General features: G+C 37.9%; 1 protein-coding gene across 1 annotated transcript in view; it reads right to left on the reverse strand.

The window, feature by feature from the left end:
* The window catches only part of KCNH1 (potassium voltage-gated channel subfamily H member 1), a 187,372-nt gene that overhangs the window by 131,379 nt on the left and 40,809 nt on the right, over positions 1-15,184 (reverse strand). Inside the window, exons 6-7 of the mRNA XM_040612100.1 lie at positions 14,245-14,637; positions 1,487-1,916 (exon numbers count right to left, since the gene is read on the reverse strand). Of these exons, the coding sequence (XP_040468034.1) occupies positions 1,487-1,916; positions 14,245-14,637 (823 nt within the window). The remainder of the gene's footprint in view (positions 1-1,486; positions 1,917-14,244; positions 14,638-15,184) is intronic.

Consider the following 15,184-nt stretch of genomic DNA (forward strand, 5'->3'; position numbering starts at 1 on the left):
TAATCTTGCATAAATTCAGTTTCTTTCCACCATATTTTCATATGAAGAGTTTGGAGCAACTCCAAAATATTCCCCATGTACATTCCTGATTTTATGAAGGTTATGTTCATCCAGTATTCATAGTACTAAATATTAATGCTGAATAAAACTAGCTATTCTTGTCTAGCTAGTATCATGAGCAAAACCCGATGGACAATAACCCAAAGCTCAGGATATTTCCAATTAAACAGGTACCTTCATCAGAAAACACATTTGGAAGCCTGTTTTGTACTACACTGCTACTTTGCCTAATGCACCTTCTTATGAGGAAACCACTTCATTTTCTCCAAGTTTTATATAAATTTCCCTTCTGCTGCATGGGTGTTTTATTAGGATGATGGGACTCATCCTAATCCTAGCAGTGGAAAAAGCTAGAAGAACAAAATTAACAATTTTTATAGCTAAAATATCTCAATGCCTACATGATCAACAATGCTTGTCTTTATACTTGTCACTGACCTTCAGCCTGCTTAACACTGTACATGTAATCTCAGTACATAATTTCAGTGCTGCTGTAACATGACACATCAGAATCAAAGCTTCACGTTTCTGTCATAACAGGGACTGTGCTGCTAATTGAGTTTCATTATATTTTTTTTAATTTTCTGCTTAGTAAAGATTGACTTTTTTCTCCTCTAGATGGAATACTACTGCACAGAAGCTCCTTTCTTTCTCCAAATAAAGATAGGCTCTTCCACATACAAAGTAGAATATATTTTTTTCCTTATTTTGGTTTGAATTCCACCCTTATCTAGAAAAACATGACCTAATTTAACAGTGGCCACCATATGGTTCTTAACTCCAAGTAGCTCTCAAGGCATTTTGAGTGCATATCCTGCATTGAAATGACAATATGGCCAAAAGCTGGACAGCTTGGCAGTATGAATAATCCCTTGTGACAAGGAAATGTGAGCCAGAGGTGCCCAAGGCCAGTATCATCCCGGTTGCTTTAGGATCTGACTGCATGCTCAGCTCACAGCAGAGTTTGGGCCTCTAGAAAGCTATTGTTCGCTCTCCCTTCTAAGATGCTCCTGGACCTCCACCCACTCACCGACCCACTTGTCTAACGTACACAGCTCTCAGACATACAAAGATTCTGCCACATACCAAGTGGAGGCACAGATGTTGTCCGTGCCGAACTGTGGTGCATTTTTAGTACTTCAGGCCTCACACATTTTATGGTTTACTTACAAGACAATATTGAAAGGATACTGAGAGAATACTTCTCCCAAACTAACTGAATTTTTGCTAGTTGCAGCAATAATCCCACTTCTGATTTTAAAACCAACCAGTAAAGAAGTATGTAATACCTATATTGCCACCACAAACATTTTAAGCTGCATAATAATATTTGACACAATTCCAGATGGCCTTATGATATCAGTATCCACGACACATGGCTGTTTGGTATTGTGTGTGTGAGAGGGAAAGAATCTCTAATACTTACAGCCAATCATCATCATAGCAACAGCAAAGATCTTCTCCCCATCTGTAGTCGGAGCAATGTTCCCAAAGCCAACACTGGTGAGGCTGGTCATCGTAAAATACAATGAAGAGATGTACACTGAATCTTTGCTTGGTCCGCCTTCCCATTTTCCAAAGCCCGATGCATTAAAGCGGTAAGGTGTTCCTATGGACATCCCCAGCTGATAGAGCCAGCTCTCAGTTCGGATCGTGTTTGTATCCTCATCGATAACTTCATAGTCTCCTATGCTGTACCAAATGCAGGCCAACCAGTGTGCTGCAAGACCAAACACACACACCAGCAGAACCAAGACTGCTGCTCCGTATTCAATGTAGTGGTCCAACTTCCGAGCTACGCGACCCAGCCGAAGTAGCCTGACCACTTTAAGTGAACTGAAGAGGCTACTGATGCCCTAGAAGGATAAAGCACAGTGACCATTAGGACTTAAAGCAACAATATTCCCAACTGTGGTTTCCAAAGGCATAGCTGATCCGTAACAAATAGAGAGTCATCAGATAACACCAGAAATGAGAGATTGTGAAACATGAAAAGGTTAGTGACCCTTTTCAGGGATGGGTATATGCACTTCTGTCTTGATCCACTAACATTCTGTGGGTTTCTCTCCAAACTCCCCTTTCAGATTATTTGAATGGGTCTACAAATACCTTTGTTCAGGCTTCAAATGACAGGGTATTTATTGCATGTCCAGGTGCGCAAGTAGACCGTCCCTGAGCATCCTGATGCTACTTTACGCTTACTGAAAATAAATGTGGAAGTCACTGACCATTAAACTGTACAAATCTAATGCTGAGAAGAACACAACCAGACACTTATTGAATTCACTCCAGCATCTGGAGTCATGAATCTCTTATGGCTGTTCCTGACTTCTTATGATCCTGGGCAACACAAGTCCTCCCATGTCTCATTTATAACACAGTTTGCAGTATTTAGGGACTTACCAGAAAGATAAATGAAGGCCAAAAAATACTGCAGTATGAAAGTACCTGGCGATTTGTAATATTTCAGTATAACAGCTCATGTCCTATGACTTTACTTTTATATAAGAATTCACACACTGATAATCAGTCCTGTGACATTTCTCACATAGACTACACAAAGCTTCTATTTCAAGTATCTCACTCTGTAATCCCCAGCCATATTCTTTTAATGATAGATTTGTTATCAATGTAGTACTGTGCTGATATAATATGGCTCCAGTCAAAAAGAATGCAGAATTTTGCATTGTTAACTTTTAGACAGATTTGCATTTCCATGCACAAGAAGTTAAATAAAAAAATTCAATCATTTGAGGCATGAGAAGATCCAAATAACCTTTGATAAAAACACTTTTTTTTTTTTTCTACTCCCTCTTATGAAGACTGTTTCATACATAGAAGTCTGATTAAAATTTAAGCAGACTGGTTTAATGAGTATTTCTGGAAATGCATAATTGCATACTTCTGGTGACCAGCTTTTACTGGAAGTTTGTTTATTCCTGTATAAATAAAACTGCTTCAGTATCTTAGGCTGGTTCAATGCACTAGAAGAGATGGTTTATTAAATAATTACATAAAGCATATTGACTCATGCTCCCCAGGACTGCAGCAATGTATTTCCCCTTTATTTCATGAATTTGTCATGATTACAGTGACTCATTTTCAGAGATAGATGTAATTTGTTACCTGGGAACACACTCAATTTGTATTAAGTATTTGGACAAGATCTAACACAACCAGGGGGAGGGGGAGTAAAAAGGAAGAACAAAAAGAGAAAAGCAGTCTTCCTTTAAATTAGGTATTTGCAGAGCTCTAGAACAGACCAAGTGATCTATTATTTTCATTATTATCTATGCAAAACTTTTCAAGTTACTGATGCAAAGATCCCTTCACAAAGCAAAACTTAATTTCCTTTTCCCATTCATTCCATACCCAGCTTTGTTTTGTAAACAATGGAGGAAAGCCTCAATGCCAATTCAGAGACTGGACACAGAAGGCATGATGCCTTCATTTCCAGGGGAGGGAAAGCACGTACTTCTGAATACTCAGTATGGAGAGGAAAAAGAAAGCAGAAAACACAAAAAACTGTAACTTGATAACAATGTTTTAGAACTGGATATGCAAGTCCCTGACTGACGAGCACATACAATCCCTACATTCTAAGTATTGACATCCTGATGTTACACCACAGCCTTCTGGCCTTTTTCCTCAAGACCAATGCCCATTTCTCCTTTTCCCTCTTTACAAACTTCAGCTGCAAAATAACAATGTTTTACATTTTGAAAGGTCTCCAGCAATAGCCTGCTTTTAGCTTCAGTCTCAAAGCCAAACTTTTTTATCACGCAGTGCTTACAAGTCTCAGGCAAGGGAAGGAAATTTTTCCATTCCAACATTCTAAAATACAGTTTTATTTTTGCTCAAAAATACCGGTGCAAAACTTGTTCTTGAAATTAAAATTCATCACTGGGATTTAAGAAAAATAAATGCTGTTTGTCAGTGACAGTCCTACCAAAGACAAAAACAATGATTCAGGAAAGACTCAAAAGTTTGAAATTTGGTTAAGTCTTGAAAAAAACCTAAAACCCCCAAGGATTAGAAATACTTGGGGGGTTGGAGGGAATCACAGATGAGTTTAAGAAATTGGATATGAAAAATGGGAATACAAAATAAAATATTTGAAATTAGATTTAAAACATTTAAAGTAAACTATTTTGCTTTCAGAGTACTCTTATCCCAATTTCCCTTGTGAAATTCACAAAAAAATTATTTTGCAAAAACATTTAAAATATGACAGAACGGCATGATGTAGGAGAAAGTCCTTCTACCAAGTTCTGACCAGATGTAGAGAGAATGAGGTTTTCTGTAAAAAAATAACTTGTTTATTTACAGAAAATAAATACCTCATTTGGTTGCATAGAAAGTATGCATTTAATATTTAAATTAGTCACAATATTTCACCTGACTGCATCACCAATAAGATTCTAAAAAATCAGAAAAAGATAAATATATATATATATTTCAGCATTAACAGTACTTTCTATTTTATTTCCTCAGAGGAAAGGATTTTTCTATTCTAAATAGATCAATATCAAGAAGAAGAAATGCCCAAGGAAAATAATTATTCATACATCTCTCTTAAAAATGACAGAATTTCAAATGGTATAAACAATGGAAACTTAATAGATTGTTTCAATAGATGATAGAGTAGAAAAAATTCAGATTATTCGCCAATACTTTAAAACAGTACTTTTTTCACTAGGTTTAGCAAATACTATTTTAATACTCACAGGAATAGATCTGCTGGATTCAAAATTGACATTTTTAGATTACCACTTTCCAAAATAGAAGTACTTTTAGATTACTGTCCATTTTAATGCTCTTATCAGTGCAGATTATTTTTATGCATTTATCATACAGATGGCTCCACGATGTCACGAAAAAGAGCCAGAACTCAATTTACTCCCCTCGACGTGTGTCCCACCCTCTTAGCTCTGCTACTCCTATAACCTTTGAGAGGCAGAGTAAGAGACAGAGCTCCTTCTGCCCAAAGGAGACAGATGCATCTCAGTTCATAAAGAGCTGAAAACTGCCCTGCAGGTCCCAGACATGCATTCCCAGATATTCTGCTCTAAAGGATCACCCTAAGGAACGTCTCTCTGCAGTCAGGGTAAGGGCAGGACTAAGTAATCTATCACTCGGTTCCACCTGTGCCTGATTTACTCAGACACAGTTCCAACTATTACTACTCTATCCAACAGAAACCTTCCCCGGGGGATATTTAGAAGCTAAGAAATCTGTTATATGGCCAGGGTAGACAAATAGTCCTTTTTTACTATATTTTGTTACAGAAAGAGCTTGCATGCAGCACTTACTTAAATATGCAGCACTTCATGAAATATGGCAGAAAATGCTAGATTTCAAACCTATATTTCAAATTGTTTGAAGTAACTGAATGACACAAACTAAAGTCTACTGCTGATACCTGCATGTAGTTGTTGATAAATACTTAATAGGTTGGCAGGTGATTTAATAGGTTGCCAGTGATGGCTGATGCATAAAAATGGAAGAATCTGTAGCAAGTCCCCTCCAAACCAAAGAGCAAGATCCAAGCACTGAGCCCCCGAAGAAATAATTCTGTATTTGCTGATTGAGCAAACCTGAATGTCAAAAGCCCTTTAATAATAAATGCAACAACTCCCCCTTCCTCTCCTCCTACACAATCTTTGCAAAGTAGAACTGCACCTCAAACACAACAGAAAAACAGACCAACCTCAGTCACAGAGGAAAGCAGGGCCCACATTTTACATTCAAAAAAATGCTTTGTAAGTTTGTCCATGAAATACTGCCAAAAGTAAATTTTCATGCATACATTGCCATTAGACCTACTCACTAGATACTGTGCACATTTATACAGATTTTCTTTTGTATCTCCTTGTTTTCTGCATGACCTGATCTACTGTCACTGCACCCCTTGCCTCACACTGGTATCCTAGCCATATAATCACTCTTCCTTCCAAATACAAGATCCAGGATATCCATGTTTTGGCTCTAGCCTTGCATCAGACAACATAAGATTTGTGCCATTACTTCCATATCCATATAAAAGAGATGGAGAAGAGACACTGTGATGATGTACTTTGTGAAGTGTTTTGAAAACATAAGGGCTGTAAGCAGAGTAATTATTAGTTATTTGTGTCATTATGGTCCCCAAGAACGCTAACAGTGGACACTACAGTGCTAGATGCTGTAGAAATAAAAAACAGTTGCTGCTGCTTATTTGCCATGAAGAATTAAATTCAACTCAATTGATCGAATAATAAAATTATACCTAGAAAAAACAAAATACAAATTGTTTAAAGAACAGCAATAAAAATTAACTACCGGCAAAAAAAAAAAGGGGGAAAAATAATTCCTTTCCAAGCAAGATGTAGGATGAACAACTTTAGAAAAGAACTAAAATGCAACTTTCATCCCACCTCCTACAGCTGTAGCAGCACTAGCACTTCAGTAGTAGACTCACTTTTTAGGCCATTATTTACGGCCCACCTGTACAGAAAGAAAATGCACTTACCCCAAGTATCAAGATATTTTCTAGGCTCAAAGGAACTATAATTTACTTCCTACTAAAGAGAAACATTCAGTATTGGCACAAATCTAAGTTTTCTAGCACTTTCCTCTCATATGGAACTGCTGAAGTTCAGGCTTCATCTCAATTAAAGGGAGATGCAAGAGACTAAAAGCTAACCATTAAAAGAATGAGAATGAAACAGAACAAAAAAATAAATTATTTATCCAAAATAAGGGAGCCAATGAACCAAATTTATCACTACCATAAGTGAGGCAAGCCATGGAAAGCACTGCCTTCTTTCTTGACATTTGGTTCTGAAGTCAGCTGTGCCGCAGCCTGGCTCTGCCTATCTGCCCACAATAACATGGCAGCCCTGTCAGGTCATTATTAGGACTTCTCATTTCTATTATTTGTCTTCTCCGATTTTCTTAATTAGGTCTGAGAACATGACCTTTTCTACAGATTGCTATATTTAGCAACGAAGAGATGAGATAACGTTATGTGCACAGGTCAAAATCAATATCTAAACCCTCTGGTTACTGCTGTGGTTTTCAGCACTGAAGAAAGCAGATTTCTGGACCCGTAAAGCTTATTTTAGAGACATCTGTGAGCTCAGTTAGAATCAAGGAAGAAACAGCAATAATTCATGTATAAGAGCATTGGGTGTGAGAAGAGATGGAAAGGCTGATTTTTCATTTATAAAACTATGTCCATGCTTGCCTTACACACACACATGCCCAATCAGAAACCCAACAAATCCAGCAAACTGTGTTTTTTTTTTCACTTTGAGAGAAAAAACAAGGATGAAGATAACACAGAAGTAATCTAAAGAAATCCTAGTTTCCACAGTATCAAATAAAAGATTTACCCCTGACAGACAGCAATCTGCTTCCCAATGCTTCTGATTCAAAGAAGCCATTGGTTCCAGAAGCTTTTTACTTACCTCAAAGAGGCAAAACACCCAAATAAGATTTAGTGTTACTGGCATCTAATACCACTCCATCTTTCCAATTCTAATCTAATCCCTAATACGAAACAGACTATAAAGCAACCATTTAGCTATTCAAATAAATACCCTTTGCCGTCTCATCTGACTTTCTGCCTCAGATCGATACAAGTATGCTGAATGGGGGAAAAAGAACAGAGTAACTGATCCCTGTCTCTGAAACATGCTTCCCTTTACATGCAGTGTAAGTATCGGTCTAGCAGCAGCTTTTTGAAATAATTCAGAATCGAATACATTCAATTAGCTCTCCTTCTTGGACAAAGGCTATCACCATACATTATCACTGAAAATGTAATTCAGCGTTTTAATTCTTTTAGCCTTATACAGATTGAATAGCTTATGTAGACTACTATTAACAGTATGATAAATCATGTCATGCTTTTCAAAGCTATGAAGAAGTATCCTTGAAACCCAATTACACCCTTACTTATCTGTAACTTAGCAAAAAGACTAATTTGAACATTAGCAGTGCAGAAGAGGAGTTAATTGGCATCCTAACAGCCACAGCAGAACCTACGGAGTAGGTGTTGGGCAGACACACATCAATGCATCCTCCTCTGGTATTCTCTTTTGGGAGGGGACATCCATCAGCAGACAGCGTAGATGTCTCTGAGCCACCAAGGTGTATGAACCTGGGGAAGACCAGGGAAGCAAGCGGAATTTAAATGAACTAAACAATTTAAGCAGGCTTACAGCCGAGGAGAGATTTTAACCCTGAATGGGTTAAATGGCATAAGAGCTTTGCAGTGCCTATACACAACACCAACACAATTTGGAAAACAGAGAATTTATGGGGAAAAGGCAGCCTGCCTCTTCAGAGGCAGCTCATCAGTAGCGTGGAGGTTGGGTTTTTAAGGAGGGAAGTTAGAGAAAGTCCTATTTGATTGGAAGTAGACAAAGAAGAGAGAGACGCCAAATCGAATCAAGAGACTGTGAACAGTATGCACTTCTTTGCCTACCTGGTTTATATCCTGGCAGTTCGCTTTACCCCAGGGATCTGCTTTACACCATTTGCATTTCCCCAAATAACTCCTTCCATATACCTGCCTGTTAAGGAGCAATTCCTGCCTGGCACAGCCCCGCGGGGCCATGCTGCAGTACAGCGGCACTTACAAAAGTCAGACAAGCTGCCCTTCTCCTCCATGACCACATTTCCCCTCTTTTGCACTCCCCTTCTTCCACAGGACAAGGCCGCCGAGCTCCTGAAGCTCCCAGCACCACCTAGGAGCCACACCAGCACCCTGCCAGCCTTGCTCCAGGGGCTGCTGGCAGGTTACAGCCCAGAGCACACCCCTCCCTTGCCTTTGTCCTGTTTCTCTGGGGTCTCTCACAAGGGGACACCCAACCAAGTAAACCACCACCACACCCCCCAAGACAAGACCCACGCTCCCATCCTCCCACTGCTTCACCTGGGTACAGTAACCCAGTTGCTGGTTTCTTCCCCAGGAGCAGTGGTAAGGAGTCACCCAGAGCAGGGGGCTCACTAATCCCCTTCTCGCCTTCCATCAAGTCCAAGAACCAGTTTGCCGACACTTCCGCTATGCCTGGATCATACTCTTTGATACTTAGCTGCTTTTTTATAGGCATTACCTTGAAAGTAGGTTATGCCCACTTTAATTTTCATTAGCCACAGAAAAAATACTAATTTATTACCAGATCCATCAATAGACTCACATGCAAAACAGTATCCAGAGTGGTGAACTACACAGTTTCAAACAGATTTCATATCATACAGCTGTTCACAGTTTAAAAGACTTTAAAAAGTATATTTTCCAGTTTGAAAAATTAATCTAACCTGAAATCTTTTTTTATAGGCCCCTGTTTATTCCATAAAACTATAAACATGATAATTTATTCCACTGCCCCTTATTGCAAGGAAATGGTAAAACAGATCTAGGGAAGCTGGTTGCTTTTCAGCATAGCTACTTCAGTAATTCCTAGACAGCTAATTTGTATTAGCACGAGAGATTATTCCACTAATAAGGTTTAAATTAATCTATTGCAAAAGTACTGCCTCAGAGAGTTGCCAACAATCTGACCAGAAACACATTCAATTTTTTCCTCTCTTAACTCACTGTTTACTTGCCAGCTACACTATGCTCACTTAGCACTAAATAGCTTAATTTACTTCTATTACTTCTGCCTTGTGTTTTTTCTGGGACTTTTCTTATCATCATAAATTTTGTCCTTTCAAAGCTGTATATCTTCTTTGCCTATATGGTATCTTCTCTCTCATTCATCCACTTAAGTGAACACTAGATCATTTATATTGAATACATCTTTCCTGATGAACTTTTACTATGCATTTATTTCTCTTCTACCTCAACTAATAAGAGTGATATATGGTTCTCAATTTGCATCAGCCAACAATTGATCATAGTGTTTCATTCAAATACAGATAGCAATTACTACAAACTCCCTATTTCAGAGATTTATACGGTGGTGACATGACTGGATTCCACTCCTACCATGAGATTTCACAACAACAGCATCACATGTAATAAGTCAAATTTTTTCCAATATAAATTATATCTTATGGTATTATAGCTGAAAACCACAGTATAAAATTGCTCAAGCTGGCACTGCAAAAATATGCTTCAACTTGCCTTTTGGAATTCCAAGTCTTAAATTGCATTGTTCTTGGCAAAAAATGTGGAATTTTCTTTAAGCCTGTCTTTTATTACATCTACTGATTGATGTCTGAACACAAAAAAGATAACATTATCCCCCAAAGTAAGTAGTATTTCCTTAAGTGAGGAATAATACTAATTACTGTAAAGGATTGCGGACAAATGCTATTGTGATCATTCAAATTCAAAAAAAATTAATACCACATGTTTTAAGGGCTGTGTAAATTTTAGATCAGTATTTTCTTTTCTTACTCAAACTACACTACAGCGTGATGTATTGTCTTAACAATAGAAAGTTTAAGCCTAGCATTAAGCTGATTCATCAGTCAGTGGAATATTTTCTTTTCTTGAAGTTCTATGGCAGGTCAAGAAAGTAACACATATATAAACTGTATAATTAGCTTCCCATACAGAAAAGCCAGGAGAAACATTTATAACTTCTCTTTCATTTGGGTGACAATGGAAATTTCTCAACAGCTATTTGTTCCTTCATTTGTTGAATTCTGTTCATGTCTGAATATGAGATACTGTAATGTTTCTTTGAGCGCAGCACTTGAGATCAGAAGCTTCATACATTCTCATATTTAATTCTATGTCCTTGAACAAAGACATTAATGTTTTTTCTTTCCTCTTCCATCTGTAGAATGTAGCTATTCATACTTAAGTGCCTCTTGCATTAATTGTAGTTATTAATAGTTTTATTGATTAATAGTTAATGAATTCAAATTATTTTTGTGGACAAAAATATTCTCAACCATGCAGAGAGGAAACTGGAATTTCTATTATATTAAAAAATGCGAATCAAAAATATAATAATGTTCCAAGCTGCAACAAACACAAAGAATTCTAAAATTGCCTGAAAAACACAGAAGTCATACTCAATTTCATCTCAAGAAAATATTTTCCATTATATCTTATAATGTAATAATGAAGTAAATTGCAAAACAAAAGGTTACTTCAAAATAGAAAAAAAAAATCCAATATCAAAAATTTTTACAATGAGTATCTGCTTGTCAAAAATATTTATCAACTCTGGTTTCATGTATTATAAGTGATCTTATATTGGTGGATTACTTTAAAGACGACAAAAATGGTTTCATTGTTAACCTACCAAGAGCTAAGTGATGGGACAGTCCCATAATTACCCAGACCCAAAAAAGCCTCAACACCCCATATACATAGTTTTACTTCTTCAGCTTCAGGTCCTGTGTCCCTTGCAAATCAATTCATCTCCATCACAGTTGTTATGGTATTTTTAAATCAAATTGACTTGTCAAGTTAGTTCCTCCATGACATCCTCAGTGTCGTTAGTGATGTTTCTTTTAACAGCGAATGACAGCAGGCAGAAAAACCAGTGAGCTTCCACCTGCCCCATTCCCCCTTCGCTATAGGGACTGCAACAAATCTAGGGTTCTATTTCCTCCTGTTTAAAACCATACATCGAAACAGGAAAATAGCAATTAATGTTTGTCATCTCATTTTAACACCACTGTTGATACTGGATATCATTTAATCTCTGGCAGTTTTTTTAAGATTTTATTCACATTAGGCCTAAAAAGAAAAAAATCTCTGCTGCAGTCATGACCACCTACTAACTCCAGTCTCATGGCTCCAAGAGAATTCCCTTTAGCAAAATCAAAGTGACACACAGATAACAATCCAGTTTGCCTATTCACAACTTGAGCAGTGCAGCCTCACAGCTGACTTAATCCGACTGTGAAATAATACGGTGTGTAATCCAGAGTGAGACACAGGTAAAATTTAAACCAGCAAGTTTGAAAGAAAGGAATCTGACCCACAAGGGAACACTCTACACAACAAGTAACATATAAGGCAAAGATTCTCTATTTTCAAGACTCTTTGAATGTGGTCGGTTGGGTTTTTTCTTTAATAGAAGGTTACTTTTCTCTCTACAGGCAGTGGTGAAACAGTGATCAGCATATCCTGCCCTAAATCCCCACCTGATGCACACTACGTTATTCTGCTGGCATTGCTGGCAAAGCCCCTCAGGTCCTGTAAACCACTCTGGGAGCCCTTAACAGAGGTACAGCAATTTACACCACTGGAAAGTCTGCTCTAAAGACTCTACAATGATTTATACCAGCTAAATGTCAGAACCCACCAGGGGAAATAGAGATGAAGAGTCTTGAAAGGATAGCATCAAGAAAAATGTTGGGTTTTTTTCCTTGGGCACAATAGCTAGAATAACTAAAACTAACTGTTATACTGATTAAGGAGGCTGTTGAAGAGCCATAGGAAAACTGAAGTACCAATCAGCTTCTCATTGTTATGAGGTAACACTGAGATGGAGAACCTAGAGAATTCAAACTCACACAAGAATTTCTCTGCAGAATTGCTACCATGAGTCTGAGAGTGCCTGTGCTCAGGTGAAGTGCTGTCACAGCCACTAGTATAGACGTTTTCCTCAGGGATATTCTGTAGGTCACATCACCAGTCTACAGTTATGAAATGTTCCTCCAGCAAAATCAGCAGCAGCTTGCTACTATCTGCAGTGGGTGAGAAAAGCTTCCTTCTTTTTTTAAAAACTTTATTTTTACTCCTTCTGTCTAAATGTCAGAAACTGACATATGGCCACTCCTTCCATTGCTTTATCAGTGGCATGGCAAACTAATATGTGAAAGCCCTGCAGAGTAATCTGAAGCCTGGGTCCTTTTTTATGACAAACAAATATTTAAGGACAGGTCTCACAAGGCTTTTTTGCTTGATCTCATTTGTGTTATTTTAGTCTGTAGCTTTATATAAAGTGAAAACCTCTCTAGGGAATTAAATATCAAATAACATCATGTTTCTTCCACTACATTCGATAGTTTGCCTACTTGTCCTCAAGTCATTGAGGAAAATACTTTAAATCTGATAAAAACTTGTGTAATGTGTTTTTAAAAAAGTAGTGCAGTTTTATGGTTTTACCCATTTTACTTGACATGATTTTCTTTTAATAGCTAGGTTGCCCTTCAAGATATGGGCATATTTTAAAGGAACTCATAAAATTTAAATTTTACAGGCTAAAAATTAAATACTAAGCACTGATGAGTATGCATGTTACACGTTTAGTATGTGTCACATATACGGACACATGATTAGTTGATCGTACAGATTTTATAACATGTAATTAGGAGTGGACTGCTGGAATCCTCTTTAAGATTTTATTAACAGTTCATTAACGTGCTGAACTACTTAGGCATTGAACCTTAATACATTTAGTTTAGGAGTATCTTCTTGGCAGTCTGATCCAGTAGGAGAATAAGCAGTTAAAACAAGGTATTAAGTATCTTAATGTCAGTTCTTTTGCTGGCTTGTGACCTGTTCCCAAAGAAATAAGCAAGAATTAAAGAGAAGTCTAGATTTCCAGATTTCTCCCTATCCTTTCATCTAATTACGGAATTGCCAGACAGGCATCAAAACAGCCCCTTGAATTGCTTCATCTTCCTCTGAAATGACTCTTGCCAAATGGATCACTGGATACCCACACAGTACTTTCTGGTGGCCTAAGAAAATTTAGTGAGTCACTGACTGTCTCTTTGCCACCTACTATATATTATATTAGAAGCAGCTGAGAATAGTGTATTTTACTTCCCAATTATTCATGTGAAGAATTGCCATTAGTGGACATACCCTGTTCAGTCAACAGTGAAAGCAAGGGAACCCTGCCCCTAGAAACCATCCTGTCACACCAGTTCTAGCTATTCATGCTAAGTCAGATGAAGCAGTTTTCCTCAGCGCCGTACAGAGGTTCTGCTGTCTGCTTCTGCCTGTCCTCCTGAACTCTGAGGATGTGGAATGAAGTAAAACAAACATACATTTCTGACACCAAAAACCTCAGCCTTTCCCAGCACAGTTAATGATGGATCACTCTGGCTAGGACTCATAAGCGAATTTCTATGTGCACTGAGGGCAGCTACTAGAGACATATGTACACAAATTCAATATATTTAAAAGCATATATTTCTTTCTTCTCTCTCCCACCTCCCCCCAGCCATTAAGTAATAATTAATGGGTGGAAGTGGAACTAGTATACTGACCTCATCAACGTTCTCAAATGCATTGATGACATCATACGGCAAACATGAGAGCAGATCGATCACAAACCAGGTCTTCAAGTAATTCATGCGAATCAGCTTTGGGTCAGAGATCACCTCTCCTGCTGGCCCCACAAAGGTGGTATGGAAGTTAAGCACAATGTCTACCAAAAAAATGACATCTACAATGCTGTCGACTACTAGCCATGCCACATTGTTCTGTTTGGTTTTAAATGAGACATTGTAAGGGACCAAAATAGCAGTGTAGAAGGTTAAAATCAAGATGATCCAGTCCCAGGTAGTCTTGAAAACACAATAATGCAAAATTATATGCGGTGGAGTCTTTGGTGCCTCTTGTTTGTACTGTGGGAGGATTTCTGAGCCCAGCTGCAATACCTGTAGTCACAGAGGTTTCAGAAGAAAAAAGAAAACATGTTTATTTTTTTAACATTATTTTTCACATTGTAGATTCTCAAGTGTACAACAGTTGATAAAAATACACATCCATTAACTCCTTTTATCACCACCAAACAATAACCAAGTCAGGATAAGTATTCTGTTAAACAAATCAACCTAAGAACAGTTGCTGGTCTTTTTAATGACATTAATTATTTTTTGATGCTAAGCCTAATGTGCCCAGTCTCCAAGACATGTATGAGACAGCTCCTTCAGCAGTCTAACCAGACGAGACAGATAAATGATGGGCAGGAAGGCAGCTGCAAATAGAAATCAATGGCAAAACCAGGGACAATACCATTTCTGAGTTTCAGTCCAGCATCAGGACCACTGCACCACATTGTTTTTCAACATTTTCTGTTTAACTCTTCACTATACTGTATCTGAAATAGTCTTATACTACAATCTGCCACAAATGGATGGGCCTTTGTTGTTCTTCTCTGGGCCATGCGGGATCAAAAACATGGGTGACTATCATTAGCCTCAA

This window comes from Falco naumanni, chromosome 12 (genome assembly GCF_017639655.2).
Source record: "Falco naumanni isolate bFalNau1 chromosome 12, bFalNau1.pat, whole genome shotgun sequence".
Classification (NCBI taxonomy): domain Eukaryota; kingdom Metazoa; phylum Chordata; class Aves; order Falconiformes; family Falconidae; genus Falco; species Falco naumanni.